The following is a 21980-nucleotide window of genomic DNA, read 5'->3' on the forward strand; positions in this document are numbered from 1 at the left end:
CAGTGTGTTTCCCATTCAGTACCCTAGTATTGATTATTGACTACTGTCCCTCCTAGCATTTTTCACTCGACCACTTTCTAAATGGCCTTTAGATTCAGAGTTCAAGTGGAAAAAGCCTAGTGTAAGCCTGGTGTCAGGCACTGAGTGGCGTGACCCCGGTCGGCAGCTAGTCCTATGGTGGTGATCTAAGAGGGCAGTGACGCCTTCTGACCAAGGGAGTGACTGCCAGATAATCCGGGTGTATGGCGATCCAGAGAGGGGTGAGGCTGGGTTTACGGAGACTACACCTTTGGCTTTGCAGTAACCCCACTGCTAAGGCCATGGGAGGAAACTCTTCTGTGCAAGACGCCTATGCACTTGGCTTCTGCTGCGTAGTGACCGGGTGTCCAAGGCATCCTGCCACGTCTCCTTCTCCACTCGGGTTTAGCCTCCCCTCCGAGTCTCCAGCTGCCTGGAGAGACGTTTCTAAGTAGGAGATGGCTGGCCTGGAAAGGGACACTCCCATCACCGTTGTTGGCCTAGAGTCCCCCGCTGCGGCCTTTTTCTTTTCCCCGCCCCTGGCCTGAGTCAGCGGCCCCAAGGCCGGCGAGGTCAAGCTTCTTTGGGGCGCCAGGGAAAAGGCCATGGTAGAGGTACTGCCACGCGAAACCTTCTGGGCAGGCACCAGCCAATCATCAAGAGACATACAGGAGCCCCAGCCAACCAGCGCCCGCCTTATTACTGAGCACCGCCCGCTCGGGCCCTTCCTCCACAGCCCCGTTCCCGATTCCTGTAGTAGCGGCTGTATTGCAGCCGCCTGCCGAACTGACCCGGGTCTGGGGACCGGCCCCTCTGGCGCCGTTCGGTTTCTCTTATTGCCTTCACTGAGGATGAGTCCCTGTGTGGCTCTGTGTGGACCCCGCGGAATCCACCCGCGCAGTTTCATCTAGCGACTGGTGAGGGAGGGCTTGGCCGCTGCCCGACCGTGCGGTGCGGCTTCCCTTCAGCCTGGGGGCAGGGGGAGAGTATTCGCCTTCCGGAGGGTGCGGGTGGCTGCGGGTGGCTGCGGACGGCGGCACGGGGGGACCGTGGGGAGGGGACTCTGTGGCCCCGAGGCTGCCGGGCTTCGCGCGAGGCGGCGCGGAGAGGGCCGAGTGGCCAGGGTCCCTACCGCCCCCCTCAGCTAATGAATGGCCTGTCCCGGCGATGCGCTACGCTCCTGTCCTGCCTGACACGCCCTCCAGCGACATTGCATTCCTAGTTGTGATAGTTGTGTAGTGTCACTTTCCTTCGAGTCTTGGATTTGAAGCCATTCCTGTGGGCGCTCATGTTCCTTATCCCCTTCCTGGAGTCACAAGTTTGAGTCCACTCTGGGGATACTGACTCTCGGGAAGCAGGTCGTGAAATCTGATAAGTGGACATTGACTGCTATGTAAAAAGGAACTGATTCTTTTTGGAGGGTTGGGGGTTGAGAGAGACAGAGAAGACAGGCCTTTTGTTTTTGTAACAGGCAGAGCTGTCTGGCTCAAAGAGTTTTAGTTCAGCTGCGAATTAGGTAACACAGGCCGTCCTTGACTCCTGTTTTCCAACGTAGTTCATAAAACTTGACTGTGTTAGCGAGAGATTCATGTAGCATCTTTTAACTTATGCCTCGAAGTAGGCCATTTGAAATTTATCAGAAATACTGAAAGGATATGACTTTTATGAGTAGCAATGTTTCAGTGCCCATAAAGTGGTGTAAATTCACAGGCTTGCCAGCCCCCTGTTGATCATTTCTCTTTTTGTATTTTGAATTCCCTGACTTTTATTTGTTTTAGAAATTGAGGCAAGGTAGATGAGGACAAAACTGTTTTCTAAAAATAATTACATTTGCAAATATTTGCAGAAGCTTTAGTCAAACCAGAGTTTACTTCAAGAAATTTTTTTAGGCCGGGCGCGGTGGCTTATGCCTGTAATCCCAACTACTGGGGAGGCTGAGAATTGCTTGAACCGGGGAGGTGGAGGTTGCAGTGAGCCGAGATCGCACCACTGCACTCCATCCTGGGCGACTGAGTGTGGCACCATCTCAAAAAAAAAAAAAAAAAAAAAAAAGATGCCTGTAATCCCAGCAGTCTGGGAGGCCAAAGTGGGTGGATAACTTGAGGTCAGGAGTTCGAGGCCAACCTGATGAAACCCCGTCTCTACCAAAAATACAAAAAAATTAGCCAGGCATGGTGATGTGTGCCTGTAATCCCAGCTACTTGGGAGGCTGAGGCAGAATCGTTTGAGTCTCCAGCTGCCCTACCAAACTGCTTTTGAATTCAATTATTTTGAATTGAATTCCATGGTACTTTTTTCTACTACACTATACTACTTTCACTGAAATTTTTCTAACTGCCTTTTGGGAGAGCAGTTTGGTAGCGTAGAATAGGTAGGATCAAGAGTACTTTTCTGTCGGTATTATTTTAGGTAGGCTTTTTAAACTTTCACATGAATTTCTTCATCAGAAAATGAAAGTGATCATATTTACAGGGGCAATAATAAGGCTGAAATAAGGATTATATTTATGTAGAGCACTATGTATAATGTATAAAACAAAATTTCACCTATAATTTTTGTGTGTTTGTTCCGTTGTTTAGTTTTGTTTTGCTTTACTCACTTCCAAAGTATTGACCCCTTACACTTCTTTCTAGTTTCCCTATCTGTTCTCCAAGCCAGAAACCTGGGAATTACCACCACATCTTGTCAATTCAAGATCCTAAGTATGTCTTTGGATTGCCTGCCCTTTTTTCTTTTCTTTTTTTTTAATCTCTAAGGAAAGGCACATAAGGCTGTTCAAAATCCTGTCTATCCTTGTATGTATCTTAGGCCTCACTTCTTTCTGTCTTCTGAATTATTTAGAAATTTTGGAATGGACCAAGATGATTCTAGTTCTTTTATATTTACTATCCCTTCTGCTTCAAATGTGCTCTCACCCAGAATTTATCAGGCCAACGCATATGGTACTCTTTTTTTTTTTTTAGGAATCTTGCTCAGTTGCTCAGGCTGGAGTGCAGTTGCATGATCTCAGCTCTCTGCAGCCTTGACTGACCAGTTTTAATTGATCCTCCCACCTCAGCCTCCAGAGTAGTTGGGACTACAGGGATGTGCCACTACGCCTAATTTTTGTATTTTTTTTTTTTGTAGAGATGGGTTTCACCATGTTGCCCAGGCTGATTTCAAAGTCCTGGGCTCAAGTGATTTGCCTGTCTCAGCCTCCCAAAGTATTGGGACTACAGGCATGAGCCACTGTGCCTGGACAGTACTCATCTTTTAAGTCTTAGTTTATACATAGTTTATATATCTCCTGTAGAAAGTCTTCCCTGGACCCCTCTTCTGCACTCTCTGTTCCTACGTGTCACTTGTTTTATCTTGACCATAAGTTTATAATTATGATATGTTTTAGTTACTTGCCTAAATAAAATTACTCTCTTCTACCAAACTGTGACCCTTTGATAATAGGAACTGTATAATAGATCATAAATTTTGTTCAGTTAGTACATATGTTAAACTAGCTATGCATCCACCTGAGTATTATCCATGAACCTGTATTTTATTTTATCTAAAATATTTAGGTCCTAATTATTTTTGTATTCCCAATGCCTTGTGACCTACTGTGGGTGCGCTGAAGAAGACAGTGTAGCGTAGCAGAAATAGCGTGGACCTCATCATTAAACAGATCTGTATTTGAAGTCTGACTCCCTCTTTTCTTGGTGGTATGATTTGGGTGGTTTACTTGACTGGTCTGATGTAAAGCATTCCGTATGTATTAGGTCTTTAAATGCTTATTTCCTTTGCTTTCCTCTCCTTCATTAAGCAGTTTTTGAATGCATAGATAAGAAGTACAATAGGCATTGGAAATATGGGCCTGGAGTTTAGGGCAAATATGTGAGCAAGAGACAGATTTGGGGATTTATAATCATGTGTACGGTAGAGTTTCAAAAGGATTGAAACTATCAGGGAGAATATGAAGTAGAGGACGGAGGATCATTTGAGAGAAGCCCAGTTTGAAGGACAGGGGAAGCGATAATGCCCTAGGAAGAAGTGGTTAAGAGAGAGAGCCCATGCTTAAATGTTTCTGCGACTTCCTGCCCTTCCTGGATCTCTTAGACTCCTTAAGGGAATGAGGTTTTAAAGACATAAAAGCAGGGAAGGCAAGTAAGAATTGAAAATATCTAAAAGTGTTTGGTAATTTGGAAGTCATTAGTAACTTTAGCAATAATGGTTTCTTTGGAGAAGTGTGGTAACAGTGATAATGAAGCTCAAACATGAATTTTGGAATTAAAATTTGTTACCTTTTTATGACTGAAGAATTAATAGTAATGAAAACTATTATTTGTTGAATGCATATTTAGTGCCAGGTACCATTTAGGTAGTTTCACTTATCATTATAGTAACCATGTGAAGTCCGTGGATTGTTTCTATTTTCAGATGAAGAAACGACTTGGAGAGATTATGTCACTTTTTAGTTATATAACTGATAACAGCTGACATTGCTATATTCGAATCTATATATGTAAAACTCTAAGAAATCCTAGCTCTTAATCGCTTCCATGTTTATGTTCGTAGTATTCTGTAGGTGCTGCTTTCTCTATATGATAGTATGGAATGACTTTTTAACATTCTTTTTTTCCCCTTTAAATGTTTACATTATATATACTAATAAATTAGGGAATTCTTTTCTGTTGTATCTTAATTCTTTAATGTAAGGTTTGAGTGATTCACCAATAAGTAGTTCCTTCCAGGTATTATGCATACACTGAAAATACAAACGTGGGATTTTAGAGCTTTAAAAAAATGAAATTAACTGGATGAACTATTTTGCCACATGCAATAAATAGTCCCTACTTATCCAAGGACACATTCTAAAACCCCCAGTGATGCCTGAAACTGCAGAGAGTACTGAACCCTATATATGCTATGTTTTTACAATTTGCTAACCAAGAGGGCTACTCAGTGACTATGGAGTTGGTAGCATGTACAGTATGGCAACGCTGGACAAATGTATGATTCACGTCTCAGGTGAGGTGGAGTGGTTTGGAATGGGACGCTATGAGATTTCATCGTACTGCTCAGAATGGCGTGCAATTTAAAACATACATTGTTTATTTCCAAAATTTTCATTTAATATTTTTGGACTATGGTTGATTGTGGGTAATAGAAACCACAGAAAGCAAATGGATAATGGGGAACTGCTGTATCATGCTTTCCATTTTTAACCTTTTAAAGTACTTGACGATTGGTACCTTTTTTTCTCTTTGCTACCACACACTTTTTTTTTTTTTTTTTTGAGACAGAGTCTCTCTGTCGCCCAGGCTGGAGTGCAGTGGCACGATCTCGGCTCACTGCAAGCTCTGCCTCCCGGGTTCACGCCATTCTCCTGCTTCAGCCTCCTGAGTAGCTGGGACTGCAGGCTCCCGCCACCACGCCCGGCTAATTTTTTGTATTTTTAGTAGAGACGGGGTTTCACCGTGTTAGCCAGGTTGGTCTCGATATCCTGACCTTGTGATCTGCCCACCTCGGCCTCCGAAAGTGCTGGGATTACAGGCATGAGCCACTGTACCCGGCTTTTTGTTTTGTTTTGTTTTGTTTTTGAGACAGAGTCTCGCTTTGTCACCAGGCTGGAGTGCAGTGACATGATCTCGGCTCACTGCAGCCTCCACCTTCTGGGTTCAAGCGTTTCTCCTGCCTCAGCCTCCCAAGTAGCTGGGATTACAGGCGTGCGCCCAGCTAATTTTTGTATTTTTAGTAGAGACGGGGTTTCACCGTATTAGCCAGGATGGTCTCAATCACCTGACCTCGTGATTCGCCCGCCTTGGCCTCCCAAAGTGCTGGGTTTACAGGCATGAGCCACCGTGCCCGGCTTTTTTTTTTTTTTTTTTTTTTCAGTTGGAGTCTTGCTCTGTCGCCCAGGCTGGAGTGCAGTGGCGCAATCTCGGCTCACTGCAAGCTCCGCCTCCCGGGTTCACGCCATTCTCCTGCCTCAGCCTCTCTGAGTAGCTGGGACTACAGGCGCCCGCCACTACGCCTGGCTAATTTTTTGTATTTTTTTTTTTTTTAGTAGAGACGGGGTTTCACCGTGGTCTCGATCTTCTGACCTCGTGATCCGCCCGCCTCGGCCTCCCAAAGTGTTGGGATTACAAGCGTGAGCCACCGCGCCCGGGCGTTTTGTTTTGTTTTTGGGACAGAGTCTTGCTTTGTCACCAGGCTGGAGTGCAGTGGCGGGATCTCGGCAGACTGCAGCCTCCACCTCCTGGGTTCAAGCGTTTCCCCTGCCTCAGCCTCTCAAGTAGCTGGGATTACAGGAGTGCGCCCAGCTAATCTTTGTATTTTTAGTAGAGACAGGGTTTCACCATCTTGGCCAGGATTGTCTTGATCTCTTGACCTCCTGGTCCGCCCACCCTGGCTCCCAAAGTGCTGGGATTACAGACGTGAGCCACCGTGCCCGGCCCCCAAACACATTTTTATTTGTTTTATCTTGTTCTTTTTGTTGTTGTTGTTCAAATCAACATTTTAAGGGGAAGATGATTTTTATGAGGACTATATCAAATTACAGAATGTATAGATTAGTAGAACAGATCTGGAGCTATTAAGTTGGTGCAAAAGTAATTGCGGGTTTTGCCATTAAAAATAACAGCTGTTACTTTTAGAGGGTTGGTTGTTGTGTTGGTGGTGGTGATATAGTTTTAGGGGGTATAGGTTTGGGATGGGATTCTTAGAAAGATGGTAGATTTAAGCATATTCATAGCTTGTGGGGACATAACTAGTAGAGTGTAAAAATATAGCATAGAAGGAATGAAGGACTGGAAACAAAGAGAGAAACTCCAGAGTACAACCAATATGGGTTAACTTTAAACATGAGAGTGGAAAAATGGAGTAAGGATGACTGATAAAAATATAGGTACCATAAATGTGAAAGGTCGATAGATTTAAGAAAAAAAAGGAATTAACCTGTTTATGCCAGAGGTTGCAAATGTTTTTTGTGAAAAATCAGACCTTGGCGATGACCTTGAGCATTAGGATATAAATAACTCCCGCAAGCTTAGTGTTCAGTAATGGAACACTAAGCATAAATGGGTTAAGGGCATCTAAATATGGAGGTAGTTGTGTTCTAAAGTACTCAAGGAGAGTGAGAGACAGATTTTGAATTTTTATTTTCTCTTCTCTTTCTGTTATAGGTCACCCTTGCAATTATGGATATTTAAAAGGATCAGACAGTGTGGAGGGGGAGTTCCCCTCCTCACTCCCCCTTGGTGCTTGACTCCAGGAATAATTTATAAACTGGAATTTTTTTAAATGAAGAACTTGTATTTGATATGAACTTTATAGAGCTATTTATAATTTTTTTGATTTAAGTGCCAAAAAATTGTATAAAGAGATATAGTTTTATACTATTGTCATGAGGATTTAAATTATCCTAAAAAGGTAATTTATTCTCAGTAACTTCCTCAATAACACCTTTGTGTCCTGGCTTTTTCATTTTTTAAAATTAGTTTTCACGATTCCAAAGTAAGTGGTATAAAAACAATTAGGATGAATTCACCCATGCCTGACTGCACATCAAAGTGTCGATCCCTGAAGCATGCTTTGGATGTCCTTTCTGTGGTAACAAAGGGGAGCGAAAACCAGATTAAGGCCTTTCTCTCCAGTCATTGTTACAATGCTGCAACTATCAAGGATGTTTTTGGCAGGAATGCCCTCCACCTTGTTTCCTCCTGTGGAAAGAAAGGAGTGTTAGATTGGCTTATTCAGAAAGGAGTGGATCTGTTGGTGAAAGACAAAGAGTCTGGATGGACAGCATTGCACAGAAGCATTTTTTATGGACATATTGATTGTGTTTGGTCTCTATTGAAGGTAAGTGTCATTTGTTAATTTTAAACGTATTTAGTCCGGAATATGTTTTTCTTAATCATTTTCATACATCCTACATGCTTTTTGGAAAATATTTGCATTTTTTCTTACTTGTTTGCTATCTCTTACTACTGTAACTGATCTTTGGAATTAAAACTCCATATATCCTTTTACTTAACTTTTTTGTGATGTAAAATTTTAAACATTTATCAAAGCTTACTATATATAATGAACTGTTGGCCAATTTTGTGTTATTTGTACATCTCATAATATTTTGAACTAAATCCCATACATCATTTAATGAGTATTATACATTATTAAAAGAAATATTTTACATTAAGTAAGCAACATTTATTTGCACAAGAATGATTTATGAATCGGGCAGCATTCAGAACCAGAAGAGGCTCAGAGAGCTGTGCTGCAGCCTGAGCAGTGAGCTTTTATAGGCTGATGCAGAAGAAAGACAAAGAAAGTACATTTAATTGGTTAGAGTGGAAAGACCCTAGTTAGAGGTTAGTTGGTGGTTTCTGATTGGTAAAGACTGTAGTTTCATTTTACTGTTTACTGGCTGTCTGTTTACTTATGGATGAACTTAAAGTGCTAGAGCTGCCCCAGTCTAATGGCATCTCAATTAGTGTTTTTGTAACAGTATCTTTTAGTATTTTAAAATGATTTATTCTTAAATAACTATATTATTAACTTTATTTATTTATTTTTTTTTGAGGTGGAGTCTCACTCTGTTGCCCAGGCTGGAGTGCAGTGGCCCCTGATCTCGGCTCACTGCAAGCTCCGCCTCCCGGGTTCACGCCATTCTCCTGCCTCAGCCTCCCAAGTAGCTGGGACTACAGGTGCCCACTACCACACCCGGCTAATTTTTTGTATTTTTTTGGTAGAGACGGGGTTTCACCATGTTAGCCAGGATGGTCTCAATCTCCTGACCTTATGATCCACCCACCTCGGCCTCCCAAAGTGCTGGGATTACAGGTGTGAGCCACCATGTCCGGCCTTAAATTTAACAGTTTTTTTTTGTATAGGGATTTTGTCATGTTTGTGGAGGACCTGGAAAAGAAAAAAACAGTTCTGGTCCTTAAGGAACTTCTGGTCAAATTCAGAAGCTTACCTTCGGTGTCTTCATTTAATTTTGACTTAAAAAATATTTCTGTAGTGGCTTTTATGTAGTAACATTTACTGATCAGAATAATTTTTATTATATAGTAATAGTAAAATATTCTTTTGTGGAGTTAAACTCCCTACTGATCTTCTACTATTGCTACTACTACTACTACTACTACTACTACTACCTTCTACTACTTCTACTATTACTACTACTACTACTATCTTCTACTACTACTGCTGCTGCTGCTGCTGCTTCTTACTGAATCATTGTGGACAAATTATTAAATCTTGAACTTCAGTTTTATCTATAAAAAGAGAATAATAATAGCACTTTCCTTATTTTTTTTTTTTTTTCCCCAGGGACTATCCATGAAGAAAAGCATTTTTAAGTTTGTTAATGGTAGAGCAGATTCCTCTTATATCTGAAACCTTGGGGTATCTGTTTAATTCCCTTATTGTCATTATAGGGAAAGCTAGGTTAGTAAGAGTTAAAGCATCTGTCAGCTCCATTCTTACCCTTTTCCATCTGTAAAACTTTGGCTTTTTTTTCAGTTTCTGCTGGAAAGTTGGATGACTGCCAACCCTGTTGAGTTTGAGAAGGTCCCTGGGTTTGGGTTTCCTGCTATCCTAGGGGTTGCCATTTAGGTGTTAGCATTTAGGGCTACAGTTTGAAATAGTTATGGTCTGGACTGAATTTTGGTCCTTTCCTCCCTGTGAGATTTTATTGCCGCATCGAAATCCTCAATCACTCTAACCACCTTGGCTAATAGAAGCCAGGAAATTGTGCCGTTGCCACCTTGCCCTTAGCTTGACTGTCTTATTGGCGTCAGAGCTGTGCTGATCAGTGATAGATATATAACAGTGGATGTATTCTGCTGGTGGTTTTCCCCTAAATCCTGTATTAACCATTCAGCATTCTCATGTTGGTGGGCTGTCTGCTTTTGTTCAGCATATTTTTTTACTTTGACCTTCTAACACTTCTTTAATTGGAAGGGGTGCAGTGATAGGTGTCTTCATGTCAGTTCCGTCTCTGATGCCAGCTATAGCACTTCAGGTATTATGGATTATCAGGAAGAAACCACACACATTTTAATGAATTTGCATTTGATAAAACTTTACAGCTATAACATTTGTAAATTGCACAGTAAATTGTCAGTTTCTTATTGCCAAACTTGTTGCCTACAAAAAGCTGGAATAGAGACAGATAGATTATCTTATGCAGCTTTTTTGGGGCTTCTTGATTCCATGACAGGATGCATGGCTGGTAAAGACTGTTTATGCTTGTGGAGTCCTGCTGTATCTGTTGTTGCTAAACCATTGCTCTTTTATACTGGTGGTTTACTTACTATTCTGGAAGAACTTGCTTTAATTTTTCCCATTTGTAAATAGAAGACTTAACAGAATCATAGGTTATATGGATTAAATAATATACTGTCTGTGAGGTATTTGAAACAAATATTTTTTGAGTGCCTGATATGTGCCAGGCAGTAATCCAGGTGCTAGGGATATTGCAGTGAACAAGACAGAATCCCTTCTTTGTTTAAGTTTTTATTCTACTCGGGGGAGATAAACCAAAACCAAAACCAAGCAATTAAATTAATGAACAGTGGCCGGGCACGGTGGCTCACACCTGTAATTCCAGCACTTTGGGAGGCCGAGGCGGGCAGATCACCTGAGGTCAGGAGTTCGAAAGCAGCCTGGGCAACATGGCAAAACCTCATCTCTACTAAAAATACAAAAAGTAGCTGGGCTTGGTGGCACATGCCTGTAATCCCAGCTACTGGGGAGGCTGAGGCAGGAGAATCGCTTGAACCCAGGAGATGGAGGTTGCAGTGAGCCAAGATCACGCCACTGCACTCCAGCCTGGGCGACAGAGCGAGACTCCGTCTCAAAACAAACAAACAAACAAACAAACAAACAAACAAAAAACCAACAAAAATTAATGAACAAATAGGAACATGCTTGGTAAATATTAATGTATTAGAGTTCTTTTTGCATGCAACTGGAACCAACTATGGTAACATAAACAAAATACATTGAAGGGATATCAGATACCTCGCAGAATAAACAGGTCATAAACAATTAACTGTCAAATTATAAATAAGAAAAAATTCCTCAAACTAAAATAGAGTAAGTATAAACTAAATGTAATAAACTGATTTGAAATTTTATGTCTCTCCTTCCCCGGATAATTTTTTTTTGTTTTTTTGAGACAGAGTTTCGCTCTTGTTGCCCAGGCTGGAGTGCAGTGGCGTGATCTCGGCTCACTGCAACCTCTGTGTCCCGTGTTCAAGTGATTCTCCTGCCTCAGCCTCCCAGGTAGCTGGGATTATAGGCATGCACCACCACACCTGACTAATTTTTGTATTTTTACTAGAGATGGTGTTTCACCATGTTGGGCAGGCTGACGTTGAACTCCTGACCTCAGGCGATTCATCTGCCCTCCTCCCAAAGTGCTGGGATTATAGTCATGAGCCACTGCACCCGGCAGAGTATGGCTCCTCAAATGCAAAAGGAGTTAAATGTTTATGTTCACATGCACTCCCACACAGACACAAACCTAGAGCTAGGGACTTGTAGGGACAGTGTATTTACGGGGTATTAAAGGGGTATCAGAAATGCTTTATCATCAAAAATGTTCACATGGCCGGGAACGGTGGCTCACACCTGTAATTCCAGCACTTTAGGAGGCTGAGGTGGGCTGATCACGAGGTCAGGAGTTCGAGGCCAGCCTGGCCAACATGGTGAAACCCCATGTCTACTAAAAATACAAAAATTAGCCGGATATGGTGGCAGGCACCTGTAATCCCAGCTACTCGGGAGGCTGAGTCAGGAGAATTGTTTCAACCTGGGAGGTGGAGGTTGCAGTGAGCTGAGATCGTGCCATTGCACTCCAGCCTGGGCGACAAGGCGAGATTCTGACCCCTCTGCAAAAAAAAGTACACATATAGTTAATTTTTATTTAAAATGTTAATTTTTTATTTGTTCACATTTTCTGGTCCTTCCTTATTCCAGCAAGAGTCAGATATGTGATTTTTCTTAATTATTCTCTGCAGTATGTGAGAGAAAAATGTGTGTGAATATGAGAGATAATTGTTATTAAATTTTTTTTTTCAGTGTATTTATGGGGTTGATTATCTGACTTTTTGATACATAAGGATAGGAAGTCCGCCAGGTGTGGTGGCTCAGCCTGTACTCCCAGCAATTTGGGAGGCCAAAGCAGGTGGATCACCTGAGGTCAGGAGGTCGAGACCATCCTGACCAACATGGAGAAACCCTGTTTCTACTAAAAATACAGAATTAGCTGGGCATGGTGGTGGATGCCTGTAATCCCAGCTACTTGGGAGGCTGAGGCAAGAGAATCACTTGAACCTGGGAGGTGGAGGTTGCGGTGAGCCGAGATTGTGCCATTGCACCACTCCAGCCTGGGCAACAAGAGCAAAATTCTGTCTCAAAAAAAAGAATAATAAAATAGGAAGTTACTGGTTATAGGTAATTGATTATATATCTATATATATTTATGTATTTTTTTGTTTGTTTTAGCATGGTGTTAGTCTGTATATTCAAGATAAAGAAGGCTTGTCAGCTTTGGATCTTGTAATGAAGGATAGACCAACTCATGTAGTATTCAAGAATACTGGTAAGAAAATTTCACAAATGGGCTGGGCACTGCGGCTCACACCTGTAATCCCAGCAATTTGGTAGGCTGAGGCAGGCGGATCACTTGAAGTCAGGAGTTCGAGAATACTGGTAAGAAAATTTCACAAATGGGCTGGGCGCTGCAGCTCACACCTGTAATCCCAGCAGTTTGGTAGACCGAGGCAGGCAGATTACTTGAGGTCAGGAGTTCGAGCCTGTCCAACATGGTACAACCCCCTCTCTACTAAAAATACAAAAATTAGCCAGGCGTGATGGCAGGCAATCCTAGCTACAGGCAATCCTAGCTCCTCTAGGCAATCTTAGAGGCTGAGGCAGGAGTATTGCTTGAACCTGGGAGGCGGAGGTTGCAGTGAGTTGAGATCTTGCCACTGCACTCCAGCCTGGATGATAGAGCTAGACTTTGTCTCAAATAAAAAGAAAAAAAAATTTACAAATGTATTCCATTAAGGTGCAGCTTAGCTTAGAAAATTTTAATGAAATTTTATTCTTCTTAAAGTAGTGGGGAAATTTATTTGTGTGTGGCTATTTGCAAAGAAATTTTACTTTGGTATATGTTGGATATTTTTTGTTTCATATTCAGAACAATTTTATTTTGCATTTTAAAATTTCAATCCATATTTATGTCTGTGTAAAAGTACAATCTAAAATGGGAGGACTGTTATAATTGTAACTACTGTAAAGTAATTGATATATACTCAGAAAGTAACATCAGCATTGAGGTAGAAGGAAAAAGGAATGGAAATTTTTATTCCTTTTTTTTTTTTTTTTTTTTTTTTTTTTTTTTTTTTGAGATGGAGTCTTGCTCTGTTGCCCAGGCTGGAGTGCAGTGGCGCGATCTCGGCTCACTGCAAGCTCTGCCTCCCGGGTTCACGCCATTCTCCTGCCTCAGCCTCTCCGAGTAGCTGGGACTACAGGCGCCCACCACCACGCCCGGCTATTTTTTTTTGTATTTTTAGTAGAGGCAGGGTTTCACCGTGGTCTGGATCTCCTGACCTTGTGATCCGCCTGCCTCGGCCTCCCAAAGTGCTGGGATTACAAGCGTGAGCCACCGCGCCCGGCTGGAAATTTTTATTCCTTTTGTTATTTTTGAGATAGGGTCTCTGGAAATTATCATTATTTTTGTGGTTGTTGTTGAGATAGGGTCTTGCTTTGTCAGTCAGGCTGGAGTGCAGTGGCATGAACATGGCTCATTGCAGCTTCAAACTTCTGAGCTTAAGCCATCCTCTCACTTCAGCCCCCCAAGTAGCTGGGAATATAGACCCATGTCACAATGCCCAGTTAATTTTTTTTTTTTTTTTGAGACAGTTTCGCTCTTGTTGTCCAGGCCGGAGTGCAATGGCGTGATCTTGGCTCACCGCAACTTCCGCCTCCCGGGTTCAAGCTGAGAGGCTGTCTTCTCTCAGCCTCCTGAGTAGCTGGGATCACAGGCATGAGCCACCACACCCGGCTAATTTTGTATTTTTAGTAGAGGTGCGGTTTCTTCATGTTGGTCAGGTTGGTCTTGAACTCCTGACCTCAGGTGATCTGTCTGCCTCGGTCTCCCAAAGTGCTGGGATTACAGGCATGAGCCACTGCATGCGGCCAATTTTTATATTTTTTTATCGAGATGAGGTTTTGCCATGTTGACCAGGGTAATCTGGAACTCCTGGACTCAAGTGATCCTCCTGCCTCGGCCTCTCAAAGTGCTGGGATTACAGGCGTGAGCCACTGTGCCCGGCTCCAATTACTTTTTAATTCACACATTCTCAGTTTCACTTATCCCTCCAGTTTGTTTGCTCTTTGAGATTTGGAAGTGGGAATTGGCAGAAAAGAAAAGATTTAATTGGGGCACTGTATAGTTTGCATTTAACTAGTGAGGAAGCTGAGTAAGGACACATTCTGTATTTCTGTTTCTACCCTGTATACTGCATTGCAGGTAACAGTGATAATTCCATTCTAAGACTTTATTCATCTTCTAAAATAAAAATGAAGATTTATATCTTGAACTTAGCTGTGATTTGTATTCCAGTTTAATGGGCTTTACCCTAATCACTAATGTGATTTCGTGTCTATGAAAAACAAAGTATTGAAAGTTAGTGTTCCTGTACAAAGAGTAATATCACATTTGCTACATTTAGAACCTTTGTCTGTATGGATTAATAATATCTTACATTTGATATAGTTCTATATATTATTTTCATGGAAACTAAGTAGATATGGCCGGTGGTGTTTTACTCATTTGTCAGTTAAACTTTAGCTGCTAAAGAAACAAGAAATAGCCTGGGCAGAGTGGCTCATGCCTGTAATCCTAGCACTTTGGGGGGCCAAAGTGGGAGGATCACTTGAGCCTGTGAGGTGAAGACCAGGCTGGGCCACATAGTGAGACCTTGTCTCAATTATTTAAAAAAAAAAAAAAAAAAAAAAAAAAAAAGAAAAGAAGCAAGGAACAAATGTTTGATTGCTTGCATTGAGACAGGCCTGTACTATGATTTGGATTTTCTATTTCTAGAATTACCTAATATCACATTAATATATTCATTCACAAAAGAGTGTTGGCATCTTTCTAAATATTGTAGTTAAATTAGTTCTTGTATTTGTTTTAAAATATAAAAAAGTATAAAAACTAATTTTTATTTTAGATCCTACAGATGTTTATACTTGGGGCGATAATACAAATTTTACCCTGGGTCATGGAAGCCAGAATAGCAAACATCATCCAGAGTTGGTGGATCTGTTCTCCAGGAGTGGGATTTATATCAAGCAGGTATTTTCAAGTACAATCTATATACTTTTAGAGATGAGAAAGAACTTTTGTATTTGATTGTTCAGCTTTTCATGTGGATTACATAACTTTGTTTGAGGTACAGTAACATTTTTTAATGAGGAAATCAGTCAATAAAACTTTGCTAATTTTATTTTAGATCTTGTTAGCCTTAATTATATTTAGACTTTGTAAAATACCCTAAAATATATTTGTGCAATTAGTGTTAGAAATTAGAAAATGTTACACAGACAGTAGTTTAAGAGGGTAGAGCTTCTCTTGATTTTCTAGCTTTTCTATTTAACAAACATTACAATTCAGTAAGCTGTTTCTCAAGTGAATTTGTTGTTGAAGCTCAGTGTTATTTTTGATAAGTGAACAACAGTTCTTTTTTTTTTGGTGGCATTAAAACATAAAATAATTTCAATTTAGAAAACAACACACTTCCTGCAATTTTTTGTAACGAAATAATGTTTTTAGGTTCCAAGCTATTTATCATGAAGAGAATATGTTTAATCTGATGTGAAGTTGGATGATGCAGTCTGGAAAGGCTATAGAGTTTTTTAACTGTGGGTCTGGTAAACTGCCAGCCATTCTATTTATTTGTATTCACACTGACAAGCAATAAATAATTAAATGTCTAAGTCTCAGTTCTCAGATTGGATAGTAGATAGAACTAAAATTTCATCACTTATGGAGACAGATAAGCAGTGCTTTGGAAGTGTGGGGTTCAAAAATTTGCCCTTAGATGCTTAGGCATGAGTGATGCTTTTTGTGAACCTGATTTCTTAAATGTAAGTAATTATAAAATTTTAATAGATACAATTGTAAAGGTTTGGTCTGTGGTCTTATATCCTTATAATGCATGATATCTTCTACTTCCCTAGATACAGCTACTGTTGACAAATCTTTCTGTATTACATTGTGTATACGTGTGTATGTATGTGTATCTCTAGCCTCAGTCTTTCTCTTGAACTTTATTTCAGTTGTACTGTGGGTATTCTTTCAAGATATTTAAATTTAGAATGTCTGAAGTGTTATTTTTGCCACTCCTAAACTACCCTATTCAATTTTTAATGTTGTAAATCTCAATTTCTAAATCCTGAAGATGATACCTCAGAGCATGTCTATTTAGTTCTTTTCTGTCTCATGAACCTAGGTGCCATGCCTTTTCAAGCTCTTTTTTTGGACAGTGACAACAGTGTCCTAATTTGACTTTTTGGCACCATTCATTTCAACCCCGATAATATTCTTCTCCAGAATTATTTGTCTTAAAAAAGAGCTAATTATGTATTTATCTGCTAAGTCACCTTTGGATAAAGTCCAAACTCTGTGGCTTGGAATGTAAGAACTTTTTCAGTCTTCCTAAATTACCATTTCAACTTATATTTCCTACAACTTCCTAGTTACATTCTTTCTGCATTTTGAAGTTCATGAAACTTCTTTGATCCAGAATATGAGCTTGGAGTGTTTTTATCACTATAGTACTGGCTCTTTCCAACTTTCACCTGTTATTTGTATATGACATACATAACAACACTTAGCTTATATCCTGAGATTGAATTCTTAGACAGTTTTTACAGCTACTTTGACAACATATCCCTAGTTTGCCCAGGACAGTTCTGGTTTATGATTATTTTCCTAGTGTAATTGTTAGTATCCCCTTTCATTCTCAAAAATATTTGCATGATAAATTATATGACCACTATATTTAGGGCTCCATAGAACACTATTTTTTAAACTAAAAGTCACAACCTAATGCATCACAACCAGCAATTGAACAAAAAAAGCAACAGAATCCTTAAACTCTACAGAATATTAAATTTTGAGAGAACAGAAATAAAAGCCCATATAGGAATGAAAAGTGGCTAGAGAAGTAGGGAGTAGAATGGTATCATGAAAGCTAATATTCTTGTGGGTCATCTATGTAGACCTGGAGGGAACTTAGGATAATGAAAGGACTTGTGATGGGCAAGAATCAAGCTTGGCATCCAAGTCTTTAGTGAATGTGAGGGGGGTGAGCAAGATGGTGAGAAATCAGAGCAGGGGCAGCAAGTATACAAGCTGCTCACACCTAGTCTAGAGCTTTTTGCAGATGTGCTAGTCAATTTTTTTTTTTTTTTTCATGCTGAGCTTGAGTGGGTCCTCAGACTCCTCCTTAAAATGATAATCCAACCATTAGCAGCCACTAATGATTGATTGGAATTGTGGCACAAGAAAGACACCTGTTTTTCCTTTTCTGAGGTAGTACATGATATACCTCTATTTCATGAGCTGTTACGGAGCAGGGATTTTAAAGACAAGAGTGAAGGAATCATGATGGCATTAGGAAATCAGAGGGTGATTGAAATGTCTGATCCTAAGAAATACATAGTTTGGAATATTTGAGCATATTCCATTTGCCAGGGTTGTGAGTGTACTAGTGTACTCAAAGAGAAAGCCACATTTCAGGTAAGGCAAGGCAGTGGGCATGTTTTGTGAAGGTTTTAAGGATCTAAGGGATTTTATTTACCACAGAATGAGGGTGAAACAAGCACAGTGGATAGGTTTGAAGGAAAGAAATCAGGGAAGAGAAGCAAGTATGGGAATATTAACTGAGTACCAGTTATATAGAGAGCCCCATTTGTTATTGAAAAGGGGCGGATTCTGTTTTATACAGTACCAAATGAATTAACTACCATGAGCCAGAGATTATTAATGTTAGTATTATATATTCCAGATAATTAAAGTGAAAATCCATGCTCAGTTCTCATTTAAAACTTCAAGGGTTTTAGGCTGGGTGTGGTAGCTCATACCTGTAATCTCAGCACTTTGGGAGGCCAAGGCAGGTAGATCACGAGATCAGGAGATCGAGACCATCCTGGCTAACACAGTGAAACCCCATCTCTACCAAAAATACAAAAAATTAGCCGGGCGTGGTGGCGGGCACCTGTAGTCCCAGCTACTCGGGAGGCTGAGGCAGGAGAATGGCGTGAACCCGGGAGGCAGAACTTGCAGTGAACCGAGATTGCGCCACTGCACTCCAGCGTGGGCGACAGAGCAAGACTCCATCTCAAAAAAAAAAAATTCTGGGGTTTTAAAGTTGGATGACTTAAAACTGTCTAGTATTGCAACTGTTGTTTAGTAGTAGAAGTCAGCAGTTGTAGGATGGCATTCTAATATTGAATATAAAATTGAATGAAATGTATTCTTTCTTATTTCATAAAATGAATTTCACTGACAACTTGTAAATTTAAAATACAAATTTGGATTTTGTTTTTAAACTTTTTAGGTATTTGTGGTACAGCTAAATGAGATAATAATCTTTGCATTACTTTTTTATTTGATAGCTATATTGTACTTACAAAATTCCGAGCGGTCTAGGGTATGTGTAAATATTTAGAGCTTGTTTGGCTTATAATTTTTTTGTTTCCCAAAGGACCTTGACTTTCTGGAAATGATTTTAGGGTTTCTTTATTTCTTACTCATCTTTTTATATCCTAAGTTAGAAATATTTGCAGATGTTGTAAGAAATATAAATGCAAACAATCTTTAAAAATGAGAAGATTTTAAAAATATTAAGGTAAAGTGAGTATAATGAATATCAGAGCTTGGAAAACAGCAAAATGTGGCCCGGGGTTAGATATGTAAATATATATATATTTAAAACTGCCGATGGTTTCCTGTTATTGTGTTCTGCTGAGGCAGTTCAACTGTTTCAGTATCTTTGTCTTCTGTAGTATGTGAATAGTAAGTCTGTGTATCGGGGCAAGGGAGGGTACTGAGATTGAGGCAGATAAGGAAAAAGGAAGTGGGAAAGAAAGAGAAAAACTTGAAAATAAATATAAAATTATTTATTAAAATAATTATAAATGTATATTAAAGACATGTTGATAAAGCCAGAGATAAAGAAAAGGACATACTGCCCCCCACGCCATGTGTAAATGGCTTTATTGTTTTTTAAAAACACTCTGAAGATGTTTCTATTATTTTTATTTTTATTTTCTATTATTTTTATTAGTACCATATATCACTATTTGGTAATCTTTATGCTTCCTGTTGCACTCTGCTCATTTCTTACTGTTTGATATTTCATGAAATTGGAAAACAATTGGCTACTAATTTTTGGAATTGAAGATTTAAAATTATATTTTCCTTTGGGTAATCTCTTCTGTGGGTAACACATGCTTAATTCTTTCTTTGTTCTTTTTTTTCATGTCAATGTTTTTAGACATAATTTTAAAACAAAGCATATATATCTTTTATTTTTATTACAGAAAACTTAAAATGTGGAAATTAAAGTCTTATAAATTCCCCTTGTATCCATTATCCTGTTTGAACAATTAACAATATTCTATTTCTTTTTCATAAAGTAAAGGATATTTTATTCAGAGAAGTTTAATAATATTGTCTTGTTTTCCCTTAGGTGGTGCTTTGTAAATTTCACTCCGTGTTTCTGTCTCAGAAAGGGCAGGTTTATACCTGTGGTCATGGTCCTGGAGGGCGATTAGGACATGGAGATGAACAGACATGCTTGGTAATTGAAATGTCATTACACTATTTAGGTAACTTTAGAAAAATGCTGATAAGCTGAAAGATTTAGTTAACTAAATATTTTTTTCAACTGTAAGGACAAAATAATACATCAATTGATAATAGATTTAAAAAAATCTGTTTCCTGGTATATCATGTTCAAATTAAGGATTTACATACAATGCAAAAGGATTAAAAAAAGTAATACTTTGCTTATAGCAAATACTGAGTCAGGAGCGTTACATAATCTTTAAAATGTTTCTAGAGATGAAATAAAAGAAGGCAGACTAGGCCGGGCGCAGTGGCTCACGCCTGTAATCCCACCACTTTGGGAGGCCGAAGCAGGCGGATCACCTGAGGTCGGGAGTTCGAGACCGGCCTGACCAACGTGGAGAAACCCTGTCTCTATTAAAAATACAAAATTAGCTGGGCATGGTGGCGCATGCCTGTAATCCCAGCTACTTGGGAGGCTGAGGCAGGAGAATTGCTTGAACCTGGGAGGCAGAGGTTGCGGTGAGCCAAGATTGTGCCATTGCACTCCAGCCTGAGCAACAAGAGCAAAACTCCGTCTCAAAAAACAAACAAACAAAAAACAAAAAAACAAAAAAGAAGGCAGACTAATTGTAAAACACGTTTCCTGAAGTAGTTCTGGTTTTTGTTTTTAACTTCTCTTTAAGATTTCTGTGGTCTAAAAATTGAGCCAGTATTTTCATTATATAGTCACAAAATTGATATTTGTGCTACTGAAACTTAGTGCTAATTAGAAGAGACCTAGTACATTACCTATCAGAAAATTGGTTCGCTAGGTTATTTTAAGATGTTTTTTGTGGGGACTTCTGGTATACTTATCTATTAAATGGTGCTTTTAAAAAGAGGGAAAGCTATAATGATAATAGCTTCCATTTTTGAAGGTTTATTTTGTTCCAAGCATTGTTTATGCTTTTCATATATAATTATCACCTTAAGCCTCACAACAGCCCTGTGAGGCACAGCTATTATCTTCATTTTAAGCATGATGATGACACTAATAATAGCAATCATTTATTGACTGATTACTGTTTTCTGATGAAGAAAATGAGGTACAGAGAGGTTAAGAAATTTGGTTTGAGATCAAATAGGTAGTGACAGAAGTAAGATTTGAACCCAGGACAGATAAATGACTCCAAAGGAATATGATACTATACGTTTGGCTATTCCCTGAAGGGACACATTGATTCTGTATTTTTGTTTTTTTCAATGTACCAGTGTATACTTTGATGAGTTCCCTTTATTCATACCAAACAAATTTGCACTTGGTAAGGGCTCAAAAATCATTTGTTGAATTGAATTATTTCATTGGAATGTCTTACTGGGCTTGTGTATTTTGCCCATAAACTTACAACCATATCCTTTTAAACTCATCTACCCTTTGCTGAAATGTAGAATTTACCTATGATAGATACAGCCATGTATCGGTCATGTCATTTCGTGTCATTTTAGATGTAGTATCATCAAATTCTATTTGCATATCTGTATAAATGGTTAGTGTAGTATACTAAAGTTAATTTTGTTTTGTAGGTCCCTCGGCTTGTGGAAGGACTGAATAGTCATAATTGTTCCCAAGTGGCAGCTGCTAAGGATCATACTGTTGTATTAACTGAAGATGGATGTGTTTATACATTTGGTCTAAACATTTTTCATCAATTAGGAATTATTCCACCACCTTCCAGTTGTAATGTACCCAGACAGGTAAGCTTTACTCTTTTAAATAATGTTTTACATTTGCAATAAAACCTGTATGAACAAAAAAATGTAAGTTATTGACAGAGCAACTTATTTTATTTCTGTTATTTAACTTTATCTTCAGTGGTATATATTGTCTTTATTATTTTTTATTATTATTATTATTATTTTTTGAGACAGAGTCTTGCTCTGTGTCCCAGGCTGGAGTGCAGTGGTGCGATCTCAGCTGACTGCAACCTCTGCCCCTCGGGTTCAAGCGATTGTCTTGCCTCAGCCTTCTGAGTAGCTGGGATTACAGGCACACACCACCATGCCTGGCTAATTTGTTTTTTTGGGGTATTTTTAGTAGAGACAGGGTTTTGTCATGTTGACCAGGCTGGTC

At 39.7% G+C, this 21980-nt stretch overlaps 1 protein-coding gene across 2 annotated transcripts in view; it reads left to right on the top strand.

Moving 5' to 3' along the window:
• The first annotated feature begins 742 nt into the window (after positions 1–742).
• The window catches only part of IBTK (inhibitor of Bruton tyrosine kinase), a 75786-nt gene continuing 54548 nt past the window's right edge, over positions 743–21980 (top strand). Inside the window, exons 1-6 of one of the 2 annotated variants that reach the window (XM_003258275.4) lie at positions 743–935; positions 7176–7851; positions 12508–12604; positions 15243–15367; positions 19770–19880; positions 21434–21604. In XM_003258275.4, coding sequence (XP_003258323.1) covers positions 7531–7851; positions 12508–12604; positions 15243–15367; positions 19770–19880; positions 21434–21604 — 825 coding nt within the window. In that variant the 5' untranslated portion in view covers positions 743–935; positions 7176–7530. The remainder of the gene's footprint in view (positions 936–7175; positions 7852–12507; positions 12605–15242; positions 15368–19769; positions 19881–21433; positions 21605–21980) is intronic. The other variant, XM_012497054.2, reaches the window with a different exon arrangement.

The sequence above is a fragment of the Nomascus leucogenys genome, chromosome 18, assembly GCF_006542625.1.
Source record: "Nomascus leucogenys isolate Asia chromosome 18, Asia_NLE_v1, whole genome shotgun sequence".
In the NCBI taxonomy this organism is placed as follows: domain Eukaryota; kingdom Metazoa; phylum Chordata; class Mammalia; order Primates; family Hylobatidae; genus Nomascus; species Nomascus leucogenys.